The sequence below is a fragment of the Mycetomoellerius zeteki genome, unplaced genomic scaffold (assembly GCF_001594055.1).
Source record: "Mycetomoellerius zeteki isolate Tzet28-1 unplaced genomic scaffold, Tzet1.0 scaffold12, whole genome shotgun sequence".
Taxonomy (NCBI): Eukaryota; Metazoa; Arthropoda; class Insecta; order Hymenoptera; family Formicidae; genus Mycetomoellerius; species Mycetomoellerius zeteki.
Window position 1 is genome coordinate 401,923 of NW_017256126.1, and position 14,582 is coordinate 416,504.

At 32.6% G+C, this 14,582-nt stretch overlaps 1 protein-coding gene across 16 annotated transcripts in view; it reads left to right on the forward strand.

Annotated features, from left to right (window-relative positions):
* Window positions 1–14,582, forward strand: part of FoxP (forkhead box transcription factor P) — a 309,626-nt gene that overhangs the window by 285,906 nt on the left and 9,138 nt on the right. For 8 of the 16 annotated variants that reach the window (XM_018461137.1, XM_018461138.1, XM_018461134.1 and 5 more), the window contains 9 exons: window positions 1–56; window positions 2,713–2,962; window positions 4,669–4,776; window positions 4,898–5,072; window positions 6,536–6,722; window positions 8,533–8,830; window positions 9,610–9,678; window positions 11,778–11,854; window positions 12,397–12,498. The exon at window positions 1–56 is cut by the window's left edge and continues 2 nt beyond it. In XM_018461137.1, coding sequence (XP_018316639.1) covers window positions 1–56; window positions 2,713–2,962; window positions 4,669–4,776; window positions 4,898–5,072; window positions 6,536–6,722; window positions 8,533–8,830; window positions 9,610–9,678; window positions 11,778–11,854; window positions 12,397–12,498 — 1,322 coding nt within the window. Of the gene's footprint in view, window positions 57–2,712; window positions 2,963–4,668; window positions 4,777–4,897; window positions 5,073–6,535; window positions 6,723–8,532; window positions 8,831–9,609; window positions 9,679–10,395; window positions 10,441–11,777; window positions 11,855–12,396; window positions 12,499–14,582 lie in introns of all 16 variants that reach the window. The other 8 variants (XM_018461149.1, XM_018461150.1, XM_018461135.1 and 5 more) reach the window with 4 other exon arrangements.

The following is a 14,582-nucleotide window of genomic DNA, read 5'->3' on the forward strand; positions in this document are numbered from 1 at the left end:
CTTCCGATCATGCATCTAATCAGGAGCGATTTGGTTACTTCTCTTCTTTAAAGAACGTAAGTGAAATATTTTTTAACAATAAATTCATCTAGATTGTTATAAGAATAATTTAAATAATTAAGGAAGAAAGCCTATAAACAATCGCGAATAGATCTTAGTGTTTAATAAAATTTCTATATACATTTTATATACATCTTTTAGTTTTTTAAACTGCGCACCCATTATTGTCGAATTTACAACGCAATCGAATTGAAATAATAATTAAATTGATAGTTTCAAATTAAATTAATCGTCAATTTTGATCATAATTTTAATAGCAACTTAATACTTCAACTTATTGCGAAAAATATTCCTGAGATATTCGTAATTGTTTTATTTTACATTATATAAAGATATTGGGTAAAAAGGAAAAAGGGTTTCATATTACATTAAGCGAAACAATTTAGCCATCAAAGCAATCAGTAATGCGATATAAATTAGTTATTGCTAAAACGTTTTTCCAATTTTACCCCTTCCATCGATATTATTCATTATGTATAGTCACTAATGTACAATTTCACTAATAACGTCTAATAACAACGTTAATCAATTAAGCAATTGGCCAAAATAGTAGTCACGAATTAAAGATTCTCGTGCAAAAAAGCTATTCTACTTTCAACGAAAATAACTATTTCACAGAGTTATTTACTTGCTGGATAAATTTGTCGGCTGAAATCTTTCGTAACTTCTGTACGTATCTTTTGTACGAATACGTATATTTTCATTTCGCGTAAAACTCGATCAAAATACGCTCTGTGATGCAAATATAACATTGTAATTTAATGACATAGTATCTTAAATTTAACTCTTAATTGAACAAAAGAAACGGAAACGTAAGACACTTTCGTGAGGAAGCTAATCTTAAAAGAGGTTTTGAATTTCGGTGTACGCGCAATTCGCGGCGGACGGGACTGCCGGGAAGTTCGATGCTATAGCGAGAGGGTTGATACTCGGTCTGTGTAAACAGGTAGTCCCTTCTATATCGTTACGATAACAATACACGTCGCGCGAACCACTTTTGCTATCCAGCCACAGTGTTATCCTGGCGCCTACGATCCAATAAGCACTCTGATATTCCTTTTCAAAAATACCAATGTAAGCGACAACAAATATTTTTCATGGCACCGTGTCATTTATTGTAGCAGAAACTATTCTTTGAAGAGAAAGAAATGCGCCGAACTTCAAATTAGAGAAGTTTTGTTCAACCATTTTCTCAGAAATCATTGGTCTACGATAACTAACGTAACGATAACTTTTAATGCTTACATAAAATTTGACTAGTAAAGATGATAAATGTTAGGTAGAGAAAGAATGATTTTGCTGAAGTATCTAAAAATTTAGATACAGACCTGAAAATAATTTTTGAATCATCAAAATAATTATGTAGGACGCTTAAATTGGTTGCTAGAATGTTAACTTAATTTTTGCAGTATTATTATCAATCTTTAAATGTTCTATATAATATATTCTGAATATATTCTGAAGATCCGATAAAATTATTTTCAGATCTGTATCTAGCTAAATTTTTAGATACTTTAACAAAACCGTTCTTTCCATGTGTACGCGAAGTTTAAATTGTAGGTCAAATTAAAGACCAGTCCTATTATAAATATGTGTTGTTCAAAAATTTCTTGAACGTTGTCAAGATTTATAATTGCGGGGAAAAATATATGAAGTATAGAGTAAATACGAAATATAAAGAAATCGTATGCTTAACATGAACATGGAAAATGCTTATTAGCGAGAACGTGTTTGCGTCCATTAATCGTGCAGAGTGTTCGTTTATAGTAATATGATAAAGGGTGCGTACCTCGAAGTTTGTTTTAAAATATCCTCGAGGCGCACGAGAGAGACCGAGAAATGAAATAGGCGGAGGGAGTTAGTCTAGAGGGTGAGGTAAGCAATTAAGCATCGCCATCAGCCGTTGTGTCTCGTTGTTTGTCTTCGAGCTACCCATCAACTGCCCTCTATCTTCTTGCCCCCTTGGTGCCGCGAATTATCTGCGCCCGTGATTTATTCATCATTCCAAGACGTAAGTGCCGCCCTTTTTTCCTCTCCTTTTTATTCCGGCCAACTAATTTGGCAACAGAGCGAAATGTTCACTTTTGTGCCTGACGTTTAATAATAAACTGTCGACGATATCGTTTGATTTGTAATTAATTATACTTATACTTTTTTTTAATTAAGAGACATTCTCTGCAGAAAGCAGATTTAAGCTATAATTAATATAAAATGAAAATATAAGTAGAGTTCTCTTTCTCTTTTTTCCTTTTCTTTTTTTCATAAATTATACATATAAAAAATTGAATAAATGGATATATCGGACAAATTAAGCGCGGTTAGTAGGACGCAATTTAAATCTATTATCAATTGTACTCAATTACAGCTTCAAACATTTCGACTTACTTTTGAGCCATCATCAGCTATCATAAATTTTAATATATAGGTATATATAAACCTAATGCCCTACCTTAACAAATCTTTAACTTCGCGATCTCCCAGTATAATCATGTGGAGGATTGAATGCATTGTTCACTTATGTATATCCAATTATTCGTTTGATGTAACATCGATTATGTAATACAATATAATTGTCAATATACAACATTGAACTAGTAAAGTGATATAAAATACTTTATTTACATTTGCATATCGGCGTCTGATTTGTTTTAGCATCAGCATCAACTCGCGGAACTCAACAAGAAACAATTGGAGCAGGCAATGCAACAATTGCAGGAACAATTGCAACTGAACTTATTTCAGCAGACACATTTATTGCAAACGGCGGACAAAAAGAAAGCATCGGCGCCTCTTCAGCAACTAGCGATTCAACAACAGCAATTGATACAGCAACTACAAATTACACAGAGGCAATATCTGTTGCAGCAAGGACTGAGTCTTCAAGGCCATAATCCTTCTTCAGGTATTTATTTAAGCAAAATTAATGTGTTTGATTAAAGATATTTTGGCATGCTTTAATAGAATAATAAAATAATTTTTAAATACGATTAGATGTTGATGTTGATAAAGTGCGAACATAAGATATATTTGTGATTCCAATAGAGTGTATTGAAAATATATTTTCAACGAAATATAAAATAACGAAATTATAATAAAGAACTACAAGTTTTATAATAGTGATTATTAGTCTTTTACATTTTAATCAATATAGTTATAATATATTAAATACTACTTCAATGAAAAGATTTAAAGCGTTTAGACTTAGAACAGGTCAGGTCTATAATTAAGCTACATTTTAAATACGAAATCTCATCTAGATAGAATCTTAGATTTGATTAAGTCTATTCTTTATATATAAAACGAAGAATTATTCAGAAAGATGATCAAGACTTTTTTTAATTTTCGATTAAAAAATGACTTGTATCTTACAAATGCGTGAACAGCTTTTTCAAAGATAATTGTTAGTCGTTGTTTTAATATCTTGCACGTGTTCTGCATCAGTACATATCTCTATCATCAAGAAGCCGACGTTTTCATCAACGTATGTTCACGTTCGTGATAAAAGGATTATGCAAACGTATATTTTTAACTCGCGTGTTATTGTCATATTCTAACACGGTTACATCGTATAAACATAGGAATTCGTTATCAAGACAATCACATGCCGCAACCGAACACACGAGTGTATTTGCAGCGACGCGTGACATACTCGTGTCATAGGAATCACATGTCATCAGTAGCACGTACGCAAAGACAAAGATAAGCTTTGATACTGGAGGCATCCCTTTGGTTTTAAACTAAAACGAGAGAGATTCAGTATCTCCTACATAATCCTTTCGAACCTCTGTGCGCTACGTTTCTTTACTTCTTTATTTTTTTCTTCACTTTAATTTCATTTACTTCTTCTCTTCTTCCATTCTCCTTTGCGTCTCCCTTTCTTGTTTTTTACCCTGGACAAAACTTTTACACAAAAGCGTTTCAATTACAAACCGGTGCTCGCTCCAACGATGTTCTCTTTTCTGATACTTGTACGTATAGGTACGTGATACATATGTTCGAAAGGATCATTCAAAATAGCAACCGTGATTCATCGTCAGATGCTTCGAATTCGAGAGTTCATATATGAAATGAATCTAGCCGTTATTCTTGATCATGCATTTGGCCCTATTCCCACTGCTTGCTATGTCCTCTATTTTCTTCATCTCTCGAAAGTTTAACTATCTTATCTTTTAATTTTATCACTCCCAGCATTCTCAATTCCTCCTATTCCTCCTCGTCTTTCATCCACATGCATATTTGTTTCACGTATGACTGTATTAAGATTGCACTGAATATTATTGCGAATATTGTTTATTATCTCTCAGTTAACAAGCTGACATTATTTATCGTCATTTTGACGTCAAAATGATTATAAATAACAACAGATTATTTGCTGAGTTATGAGTTTAAATATTTATGATAAGCAGTTTTTCTTTTTAAGATTTTTACGACCCGATATGATTATGTTATGCGATATATGTTTCTGAGCAAATAAATTTTCTTTTGACATTACTTTTAATTACGAAAATTCAACGATAAACTTATTTTTGTGGAAATTGTGGCGATTGTTATCTCTTCGTTTAATTTTTAATGGATTCATTTTTTAATGGATGCTTTTTCTAAATTAAGCAGGTTTGCCACCAGGTGATAATCTACCATCATGGAAGTCAGAGCCCTCGGATACACCAGAATCTCACCAGAATTCCAACGTGGCGAAATCGAATTCTGGATTGAACGGTAAAATAATAATATCACGCTTCTCTGTTAATCTCAAGTTCGCTCGTTTTTGTATTCTAATTTCTTTATACTTATATTTTATTTTTTGCGAATGCGATGTTCGTTTACCGAACTATCGCAGGCATTCTGAATTCAATAGCTTCGAGCCGACGGTCCGAGGTGAATGGTACAACACCAATGGACGAGAAGCCGTTGGATGCCTCCTGCAACGACAAGGTTCATCCCCTCTATGGCCATGGGGTGTGCAAGTGGCCAGGCTGTGAAGTAATTTGTGAAGACTATCAAGCATTCCTTAAGTGAGTTTTTTGATATTCTATTTATATATATATATACATTTTCTTAATTGTATTTTTGATACCTAAGAATCATCCTTTATCCGAATTCCATTGCAAATTCAATAAAAATCTCTTCTAGCTATCAAATAACAAATTTTTGTGAGTGCAAGTATTTAGTATTTTTTATTAATAATATAAGAATTCAGATTAATAATGAATCGAAATAAAAACGCGATATATTTTAGATAGGCAAACTATTTCCAAACAAATAAGTGAACGTAAAAAAGGAACTGCGAATATCTTGTGTACGGGAAATTGAAGAAATAGAAGGAATAAAGTCGGTAATTAAATTGAGGAGAATGAAGCAAAGAAAGTGTAGAAAAATCGCTCGTGTCAGCATATCTCATTGACATCAGACGCTTTCGCTCATCGGCTTCGAGCCGCAACCGCAAGCTCGTCGTAGCTCCATCCCATCCGAAAGATCTTTCGTAATCACGTAGCTCGTCTCAGTGCAAACTCTCCCTCAAACAAGCCGTTACTTAAAAAAAAAGAAAAACGCTAATTACCTTTGTCTCATTAATATTCACGACATTCGACCGCATCGTTATGCCCCTCAGTCTAATCCCTTTCTGTCCCTTTTCCCCGTCAGTTCGTCCGTTCAAACTCCCTCGACCTTCCCGCATCTTCGTTCTTTCAACCGACCGATCCGCTCCTCTCGCCACCCTTTTCCACTCCCGTCGATACAGCCGTCTGTTCCGTCGACGAAGAAGGATTACGGAAATTCTTAAATACGAAATCTTGTTGGCGTTGTTGGCACCCCCATCCTCTACCTACGACGCGGCGAAGCTTAATTTTCTGTCCTGCCGTCTCCTGGGGGTTTGAGCTCTCGTAGTTGGAGAATGGAAGCGTTACGTGCTCGGGATTTTTCGTGGCTTTCTGACGCGCAGATTTTTTTGCTACTCTTGCAAGATAATTCTGACTGTCTTTCTCACCTTTCCATGTTTTTTATTGATAAACATAGGCTGTAAATTACTTAATTTTTTATCATTTGTTTTAAAGTTAAATTAGGTTAAAGACTGCAGAGCTTTTAAATTAATGATATAAATCTTTATTAGATCTGCCACGACGATACGACACTATGCTAAAATATTAAATAACTTAAAATGAAGTTTTTATGTATATGAAACATAAACGTAACGATAATAAATTTAATTGAAAATTTATTTGAATTTTATATATAATGTTAATTATATTCTTTTTTATTATTTAATTCAATTTAACGAAAGGATCAATAAATGATTATTATGTTAAAATATTATAAATAATTTAATCTTGTCCATCATTTTCTTAACGTTAATCGTAATATTTACGTTGAGAGAGAGAGAGAGAGAGAGAGAGAGAGAGAGAGAGAGAGAGAGCTATTCAGATTGAAATTGCAACATGTTGAATTAAAATAAACCGTAATTAATCCTGAAATATTGCAGACACTTAAATACAGAGCACACATTGGATGACCGATCGACAGCGCAAGCCAGGGTCCAGATGCAAGTAGTGTCGCAGTTAGAAATTCAGTTGCAAAAAGAACGAGACCGACTAGGTGCTATGATGCATCATTTGCACATGGCAAAACAAATGGCTTCCCCAGAACCGCCAAAGTCATCGGAGTCATCGGTAAATTCTCTTTATTATATTTATAATTCTTGTTCTTCAATAAGTTTCTTTATTTTATTGAACTATTTTATTTAATCATTCATTTATTATTAATCTACATTAAAAATAATGAAAACAACACGATAATGACTATAATTTTTTTCGTAACAGTTCAATTTGTTCATATAAAAATTGTATTCTATTAGGTTGAGTTATAAATAATTTCCGTTTTAGTATATGAATTTTATTTCTCAATAAAAAAACAACAATTATATCTTAATCAATTATATATTCGCAATTATTTGTAAGGATTTGTTGCCATTCCACCAATTGTATTCCACTAATGATTTTAAAGCATCATCATTGAAATCTGTTGAGCGCCCTCGTCTGAGTTCATCTTTTAACGACGTACATATCTTTAGAATGAAATTTTGTAAATCAATTTCGTACTTGCCTATCAGTTATGCCATAAACACTGCAAACTTTTTTAGTTATCTCCGTAGCATTTTTCTCCTGCTTAAACTCTCGTAACATTATATAACGAAAATATGCATTTTTACTTCTTTCAATTTAGAACTAAGAAATTTATTATTTTATTCCGATATGTACGTTATTATTGTCATTATGAGATTACGAAATATTTATTTAGTTCAAACATGTTCTGACCTGTCAAGTATAATAAGTTATTAACATGATAAATGTATCATTACAATTTGTTGCTAGAAACGGAAATTATTTATGTCTCAACTTAATAGGTATTTAATTTTTTCAATATTATAGCATAAAATAGATTAGAGTTTATTGTATCAATTGATTGTATTAACAAAAATAATTTATGCGTACTACTGTCATCTTTTCTTATAGCTTTATAAAAAAATTATCGTTGTTAATTATGAATTAATTTTATCTACAAATTTGCTGCAAATTAAAATTATTAATTGTTATATCATGAAATAAAAGAAAATTGTTATAAATCACGATTATAATACGTTTAAAGATCCGCTATAGAAGGAATATTGAAAGCCGAATCTGGAAAAACGGTTCAAACGCGATGCGTAAACTTTCTTCGCTGCGGTATTGCTACGAGATCGTAAAGCCGGATTTTCACGACAGACCACCTCGTTGGAAGATTTTACGAGCTTCTCGTGGACCGCTAACAACAACGCGAGTTTCAGTTTTAACGCGCCGCCGAGTCGAGTGCTAATTTATACATAAAGTTTGCATTAATAATTCATCGGAGCTGCGGTAATTTTATATCGCCTTAATTAAAACCCCTAACAAGTTGGGCAGTCAGAGAATACCAATATCGCATTAGCCCTCCGCCGGCGACAACGCTCGACGGTCGACAGCTTAATTATTTTAACGCGACTGTGTGAGTGATTCCGCTACGATGATTAGATTACTCGTATACGCCACTATGATATGTAATAAGATATCCATATGGCAAACTGCATTTATTGATATCCATATTTATATTGCATCAAATGCTTTAAATATGTACATTACATTTATCATGAAATTTATGAAGCAAAATTAATGAGATATTTCTTTGTTATCTAGAAGACAAAGCTTGCGTACAATGATTTCAAAAGTTACGACTGCACAGAGTTTTAAATTTTTCTGAGTTTATGAAAAATTAGTTAATTAAACTTTGGAAATTGCTCTGCATAAATTATATAAAAACATCTTTCTAACTTTACAATGCTTTCATTGCACTTATAGTTTTAAAATGATCTCTGTTCAACAGTTTATATTCGATTCGTTTATATCTTTATCATAACTGTCCTTTGTCTCGTTTGCCATTTTGAATTTTGGGAATTCTCTTTTTCAGACGGGCTCGAATTTACCAAAGCTAAATTTTTCCACTGCGCTAATGAGTCAACCACCACCTAACTTTGGAGTCTCTCAGGTGTCACCAGTATCCATGTCCGCGCTGGTGTCCGCCGTGAGGTCGCCCGCGAGTGCTCAGCTGCCCCCGTCGGTTGGCAGTGCTCCGATGCCGCCACTTCCGACCATACCCAATATGTCCAGTTTACCTCCCATGCCCAACATGCCTGGCAGCATGCCGAGTATGGCTGGTCCAATCAGACGGCGCATTAGCGACAAGTCAGCTCTTTCTTTGGCAGGAGGTAAGGTCATCTCTTTATTTCATAATCTCTAATTATCTTGCCTGACGGGTGAGATTTGAGATAGCGTCTTCGAGAACTAATGAGGGCCAAAATCACATTTTGCGTTACCAAGGTCAATTTTGTTTTGAAATCAATTTTGCAACAGCTCTTCCGTTTTACCTGTTTCAAGGAAAATGGTTGATTCTGTGTTAATAAATAAAATGTTGGTACGTCGAAATATCAATGCATAATGTATAGTATAGTTCGTTAGTCGCTTATATGTTAATAATAAAAATTGGAATTAAAAACACATTAAAGGATATTGAATTATTAATAATTCGTTTTAATAAAACATAGTTTCAGTTATGTATACATATATTCAATTATAATATACATATACAAAGAGAGAAAAAAAGACAAATATATAGGTATACTAAAATTTTTTTGCCAAATGATATTATTAACTGCGATTTGCGAAATATACATATATTATATCTACATATTATTTATTTATTGAATTTAGTGATATTAATTCATTCCTAATTGAATATATCCCTTTTTTTAATTCAATTCCTATTGTATAATTTTTATACCTTATTTATTTATATATACATATAGGAGCGTATTATGTACTCTGTAAATTTAATATCTTTAATTAAAATATTTTCGATGTAACCATTTTCCGAACGTATAGCTTTTATATTTGAAATGCATACGAGAGCTTGGAACTGGATTAATATCGTCTCAAAGAAAGGTGAAACGAAAGAAATGACAATTCAGAAATTAAATACTATTCGTAGGACTGTATGACGAGGGCACTGTAAGGCGCAGAGTAGCCGTCGATAGATCTGGAATAGATATTAACGAAGGTAACGATAACACAAGATCATATTCGGAGTGATGCGCGAGCTTCGAAACGCCATTAAAATTTCTGCACTGCAACTCTTATTAAAGTATTAATAAGAGATGCTATCTTTTTCAAATTACATTATACAGACTTGTGTGTCTAGAAAATAAATAACAATATTATTTCTATGGTATCATAAATGAAAAATTATAAATAAGCATTATTAATTTGAGAGAAATATGAAAAATAAAAATTGTACGATGTCGATATAATATTTCTAAATTTTCTTCGTATAAACGGTGTAGTTCTATGAGATAATTTTAGTCTTGCGTAATAAGATAATTATATATTTATATTTTTGAAATTATTTTTGGCATTTCGAGGTTCGTCACAAAAACATATTCACTCCGACGAAATAAAAAAAAATACCGATCCTGTAGCAAGTGCTCTTTACGGTCCTCTCTTGGTCTCGTGCCTTTTCCTGTCGTAAATTGTACCACACGCACAGATTACTTATGGTAGCGACTATGTCACGTGAGCGACAGTGTTCAACACCTTGTTGGCGGCGTAAAATGAGTATAGGTGTGTAGAGAGGGGATGCAAGGAAATTTATGCGATAAGAAAAGAAATTATATGAGATGAAAAAAAAACTCTTTCATCCGCCAGCTCGAACCTCTTTCTTATCGATGCTTTTGTTGTTTCCTTATTTCTTGTGCTGCCCGCCCTCCCCACCGTGTAGGGCTGCCCTACATGCTGGAGCGTGCTGGCCTTGACGTCCAACAAGGTACTGTCAACCTATTTTCCACACATTCCCTTTTGTGGCTTACAGATTTTCTTGCGGAAAGATACACCTTGCATGAACACTCACTTCCTTTCTTCGTCTTCACCTCTGCCTCTCCACCCATTCACAGAAGAATGACTTTGCTAATGTATCTAACAAAATTTAACTAGATACAGATTTGAAAATAGTTTCGTTGGACTTTCAAAATAATTATGTAAGACACTCAAGCTAGAATGTCAAAACTTTTTGCAACATTGTTCATCATGTTTGAGTTTCCTACGGAATTATTTTGATAGTAAGAAAATTATTTTCAGATCTATATCTACTTAAATTTTTAAATATTTCAGCAAAATTATTCTTTTCATGTAGCAGCATTCCCCCCCCCTAATTTTAATATAATTCTTGAAATAATTAAAATTGCGAGTATTCCAAAATCCCACGCAAACATTTGAGACTGGATAAATCAATTGGTCGTAGTTTATTATTTTTTGGTTGCTTTTCTTTTAAGCGCGAAAGAGGTGATCCATGTATTTGATTTGAATTACTTTTATTTTTGGCAAACAAATACATGAACTTCAGTTTTAATGTTGTAAATCAATGTAATGTACAATCACCTCTAAAAAGAGTAGTTCCAAAAAATTAAATGTGAAGAATTTCAATGTTTGTATTACCTTCTTTCGATTTTTATGAAAATTTTTTTTATGAAAGCATGCGTCTGCACATATTTCTGCAGATATATAAAAATTAATCTTTATTTTAGAAGAATATCCATTTTTTAGTTAATATTTTGATATTTTGCATATGATTTCTTCCTATGAAGCCTTATCATTAGATATACATTTTGTATATAGTTTTTAATTTATTTGATCAGCAATTGCTATTTTCAAATTTAGAAATCTATTTTAAAGCTAAAAAGATAATTTAGAAAAACATAATTTAATAAAATATAAAATTGATATATATACCTTATTATTGCAATTCAAAATGCATACTTATAACTTTTCAAACTTATTTAATATTTAATATAAATATTTAAATGAAAAATTTATTTAATATTTAATATAAATATTTAAATCGATTACATTTTTTTGAAAATACCACGAAAATACGCATTGCGTAGTTTACTCTTCGTCATTTAAGAGCAAAATTTTATCATAATTTTGCGTGACCAGCACAATGTTTGCTTGTTTGTTGTGATCCCTGTGTTCAGATCTTATTGCGTAAAAAAATAATTAAACAAGTGTAATTACTTGTTATCAGTAATAAGAATATTAGCTTTCGACCTGCCATTACTTTTAATAACGTATAGGGTAAATGAAATTTATTGCGTCCGGTTTCAGAAATTCAGCGAAATAGGGAATTCTACAAGAATGCAGACGTCAGACCACCGTTCACGTATGCATCCTTAATTCGGCAGGTGAGTAGATAATATGATTGGCGAAAGATTCTCCGGATATTGCATTTTCCTATCGCATCGTATTATCCTAGCAAATCATTGTGGAGATTTTCTTTAACAACATAAAACAATTTGAATGCTTATATATTATCGTGATTATTTTAATAATTTCTATATACTGAATATAGGTACTGAAAATTAATTTTCACTTTATTTATTAAAATTAATACGTTAAATATTATTCGGATTTAATAATGTTTATATTGCAGTTCATTATATCTTAATAATTATTTAGTTGTAATAAAATTTATTGTATTTATTAATTTTATTTATTATATTTTATTAAAGAATTTTAATATTTTAAAATCATTATTTAATATTATAATCTAAAATTAAAAATTTTGCACGATATACGAACCGATATTACACGTAAGTCTCTTCGTTTGTGGACATTTAAATATCTTAATCATGATGTTTTGCCTCTTAGAATAAAGCAATATATATTAATTATTATAGAGCAATATATATTAATTAATATAATTATAATATTGCTCTTTTCATAGTCTATCATCGAATCTCCCGAGAAGCAGCTGACACTCAACGAAATTTACAACTGGTTCCAAAACACATTCTGCTACTTTCGGCGAAACGCAGCAACGTGGAAGGTATATTTTATAATTCCAGTAGTATAATTACCCAATTGTTTCAAAGCAAGAAAATTAAACAAGAAACAGATAAAACTTTTGACTTCGAGATTCGAAATATCCAAAATATAGCTTTCTTATCATAATTTTTTTTCTATTTTTTCAAGCTTGCAGCTAGTAATTTTTACAAGGCATAAAATATTCCAAGCTTTTTATAGCAGTTTTATTTCTCCATAAGAAAACCGAAAGAAGTATATTCCAAACGTAATAATATCTTTATATAGCGAGAGAGTTACGAGTAAAGTGGGGAAGTGACTCTCTTTTAACTGGATGAAGTTAGCACGAATCTGTTTGTGCAACGGGAATCAAGGATAAAACAAGGATAAAACAATCACGCAATTTGTATTTATACGAGCGTATTAAGCTGAATGCGCTTAACAAGAAAGGATGACAGCTTATTGAGAATTTCGGATAATTATATGTATTGATTTGGATTAACAGGCTAAGTGACGTGCCAGGCAGAGCAGCTGGTAATGATAGTTGTTGCTTTCTCGAATAAGGGGGGAAAACTGGTAACATGTGAAATATGACATATTACGAGTCATTTATGAGCCATCTGTCATTATATTCTTCCCTATTTCCCCTCGTTTGCAGACCACTCAATAGCATCGCGTGTCAGAATAACAGCAATTCTCTTAAACTAATAGTAAACTAATAGTCCAATAACTAAACCAATAGTAAATAGAATTGAAACGTCCTTACAGACGATTATTGCATTATATATTCCTATAAACATATTATATACGTCAATTATTTTATCGTTTAAAATGATCGTTGCCACTGTATCTGAATGAGAAATCGCATATTACCTGCAAAAACGTATTAAATAATGGTAGAGATATATAGGTGTTTTGTAGAGATCTAGTGAATCGCTTTATTCTGATATAATAGACTTTATTCTGAATGATTACGATGGTTTTGAATGATTATTTAAATGATTATCATCATTTACTTAGTCTGGAACGAATCGACTGAATAAAAAATTACCGATTAAACAGAGCAGTAATAAAAATTAATATATTCCGCGTCTCTCTACTCAGGTATCCCAAGGTAATACAACGAATATAACGTGCTGATGGTTCATGATCGATTTGTAAGCCGACGTGACAAACCGCTTGTTGGCAAGAGTGTTTGCGCGCGTGCGTTTTTGCGTGTGTGCGAGTGTGCGTGGAAGTAATTGACGTTTGCCATGACGCTTCGCCTCGCATGGTTATGTGTATATGAAAACAAAAAAAAAACGCAAACAGGTTTGCCGCAGAGAACAGAGGGAGTGAGAAGGCGTGAGCGGAGCAGAACCAAGGAACCAACACGCCGGTGATAGCGGATGGCGACAAACACGTCATCGAACGGCCGCGTCGCGCGGCCTCGTCGAATTTTATATTCGGCCCTGCGGCATGAATAATTGTTGTCGTTGCCCCTAGATTTAGATGACTAGCTGTGCATTAACGATAAAGGAATGCCACAAACCGTGTCTCTTTCGATTAATCATATTTTGGTTCGTTACTCCTCATGCGGCCTTCGACGTCGCGATTTCATTACCGATTTCCTTCTGTGCTAACAGCGATCATCATCACCAACCTCATCGTCATCGATCATCGTCGTCACCGTCATTATTATTGGTGGATATCGCGTTATTAATTAATCGCTGATTATCGGTTGGCTAGACTTTATATTATTATTTGTTTTATATGTGTCACAACGCGATGCCGATTTCTGTTTTTCTTTGTTGGCTGCCACCTGGAAGACTTGCCCGGCTCTTTTTAAATAATAAATTTAGTTGTGACTAGGTAATTGCATTTATACAAGTATCTTTTAAATACTTTTCAATACACTATTGCACTTGCGTAGTAATTTGCGCTGTTTACTTGATATTTATTATATTTATATCAGTTTGTATTATTTTATTTGTTCGCTTAGCATTTCTAAAATTCTATTTTACGTACGTTTAAAAAAGCAGCTTTTTTAAGAACGCTATCAAAAATATTTATTAATCTGCGTAATTTAAGTTGTTGAGAAATATGCTGTCCCGAATAAAAAAAGATAGA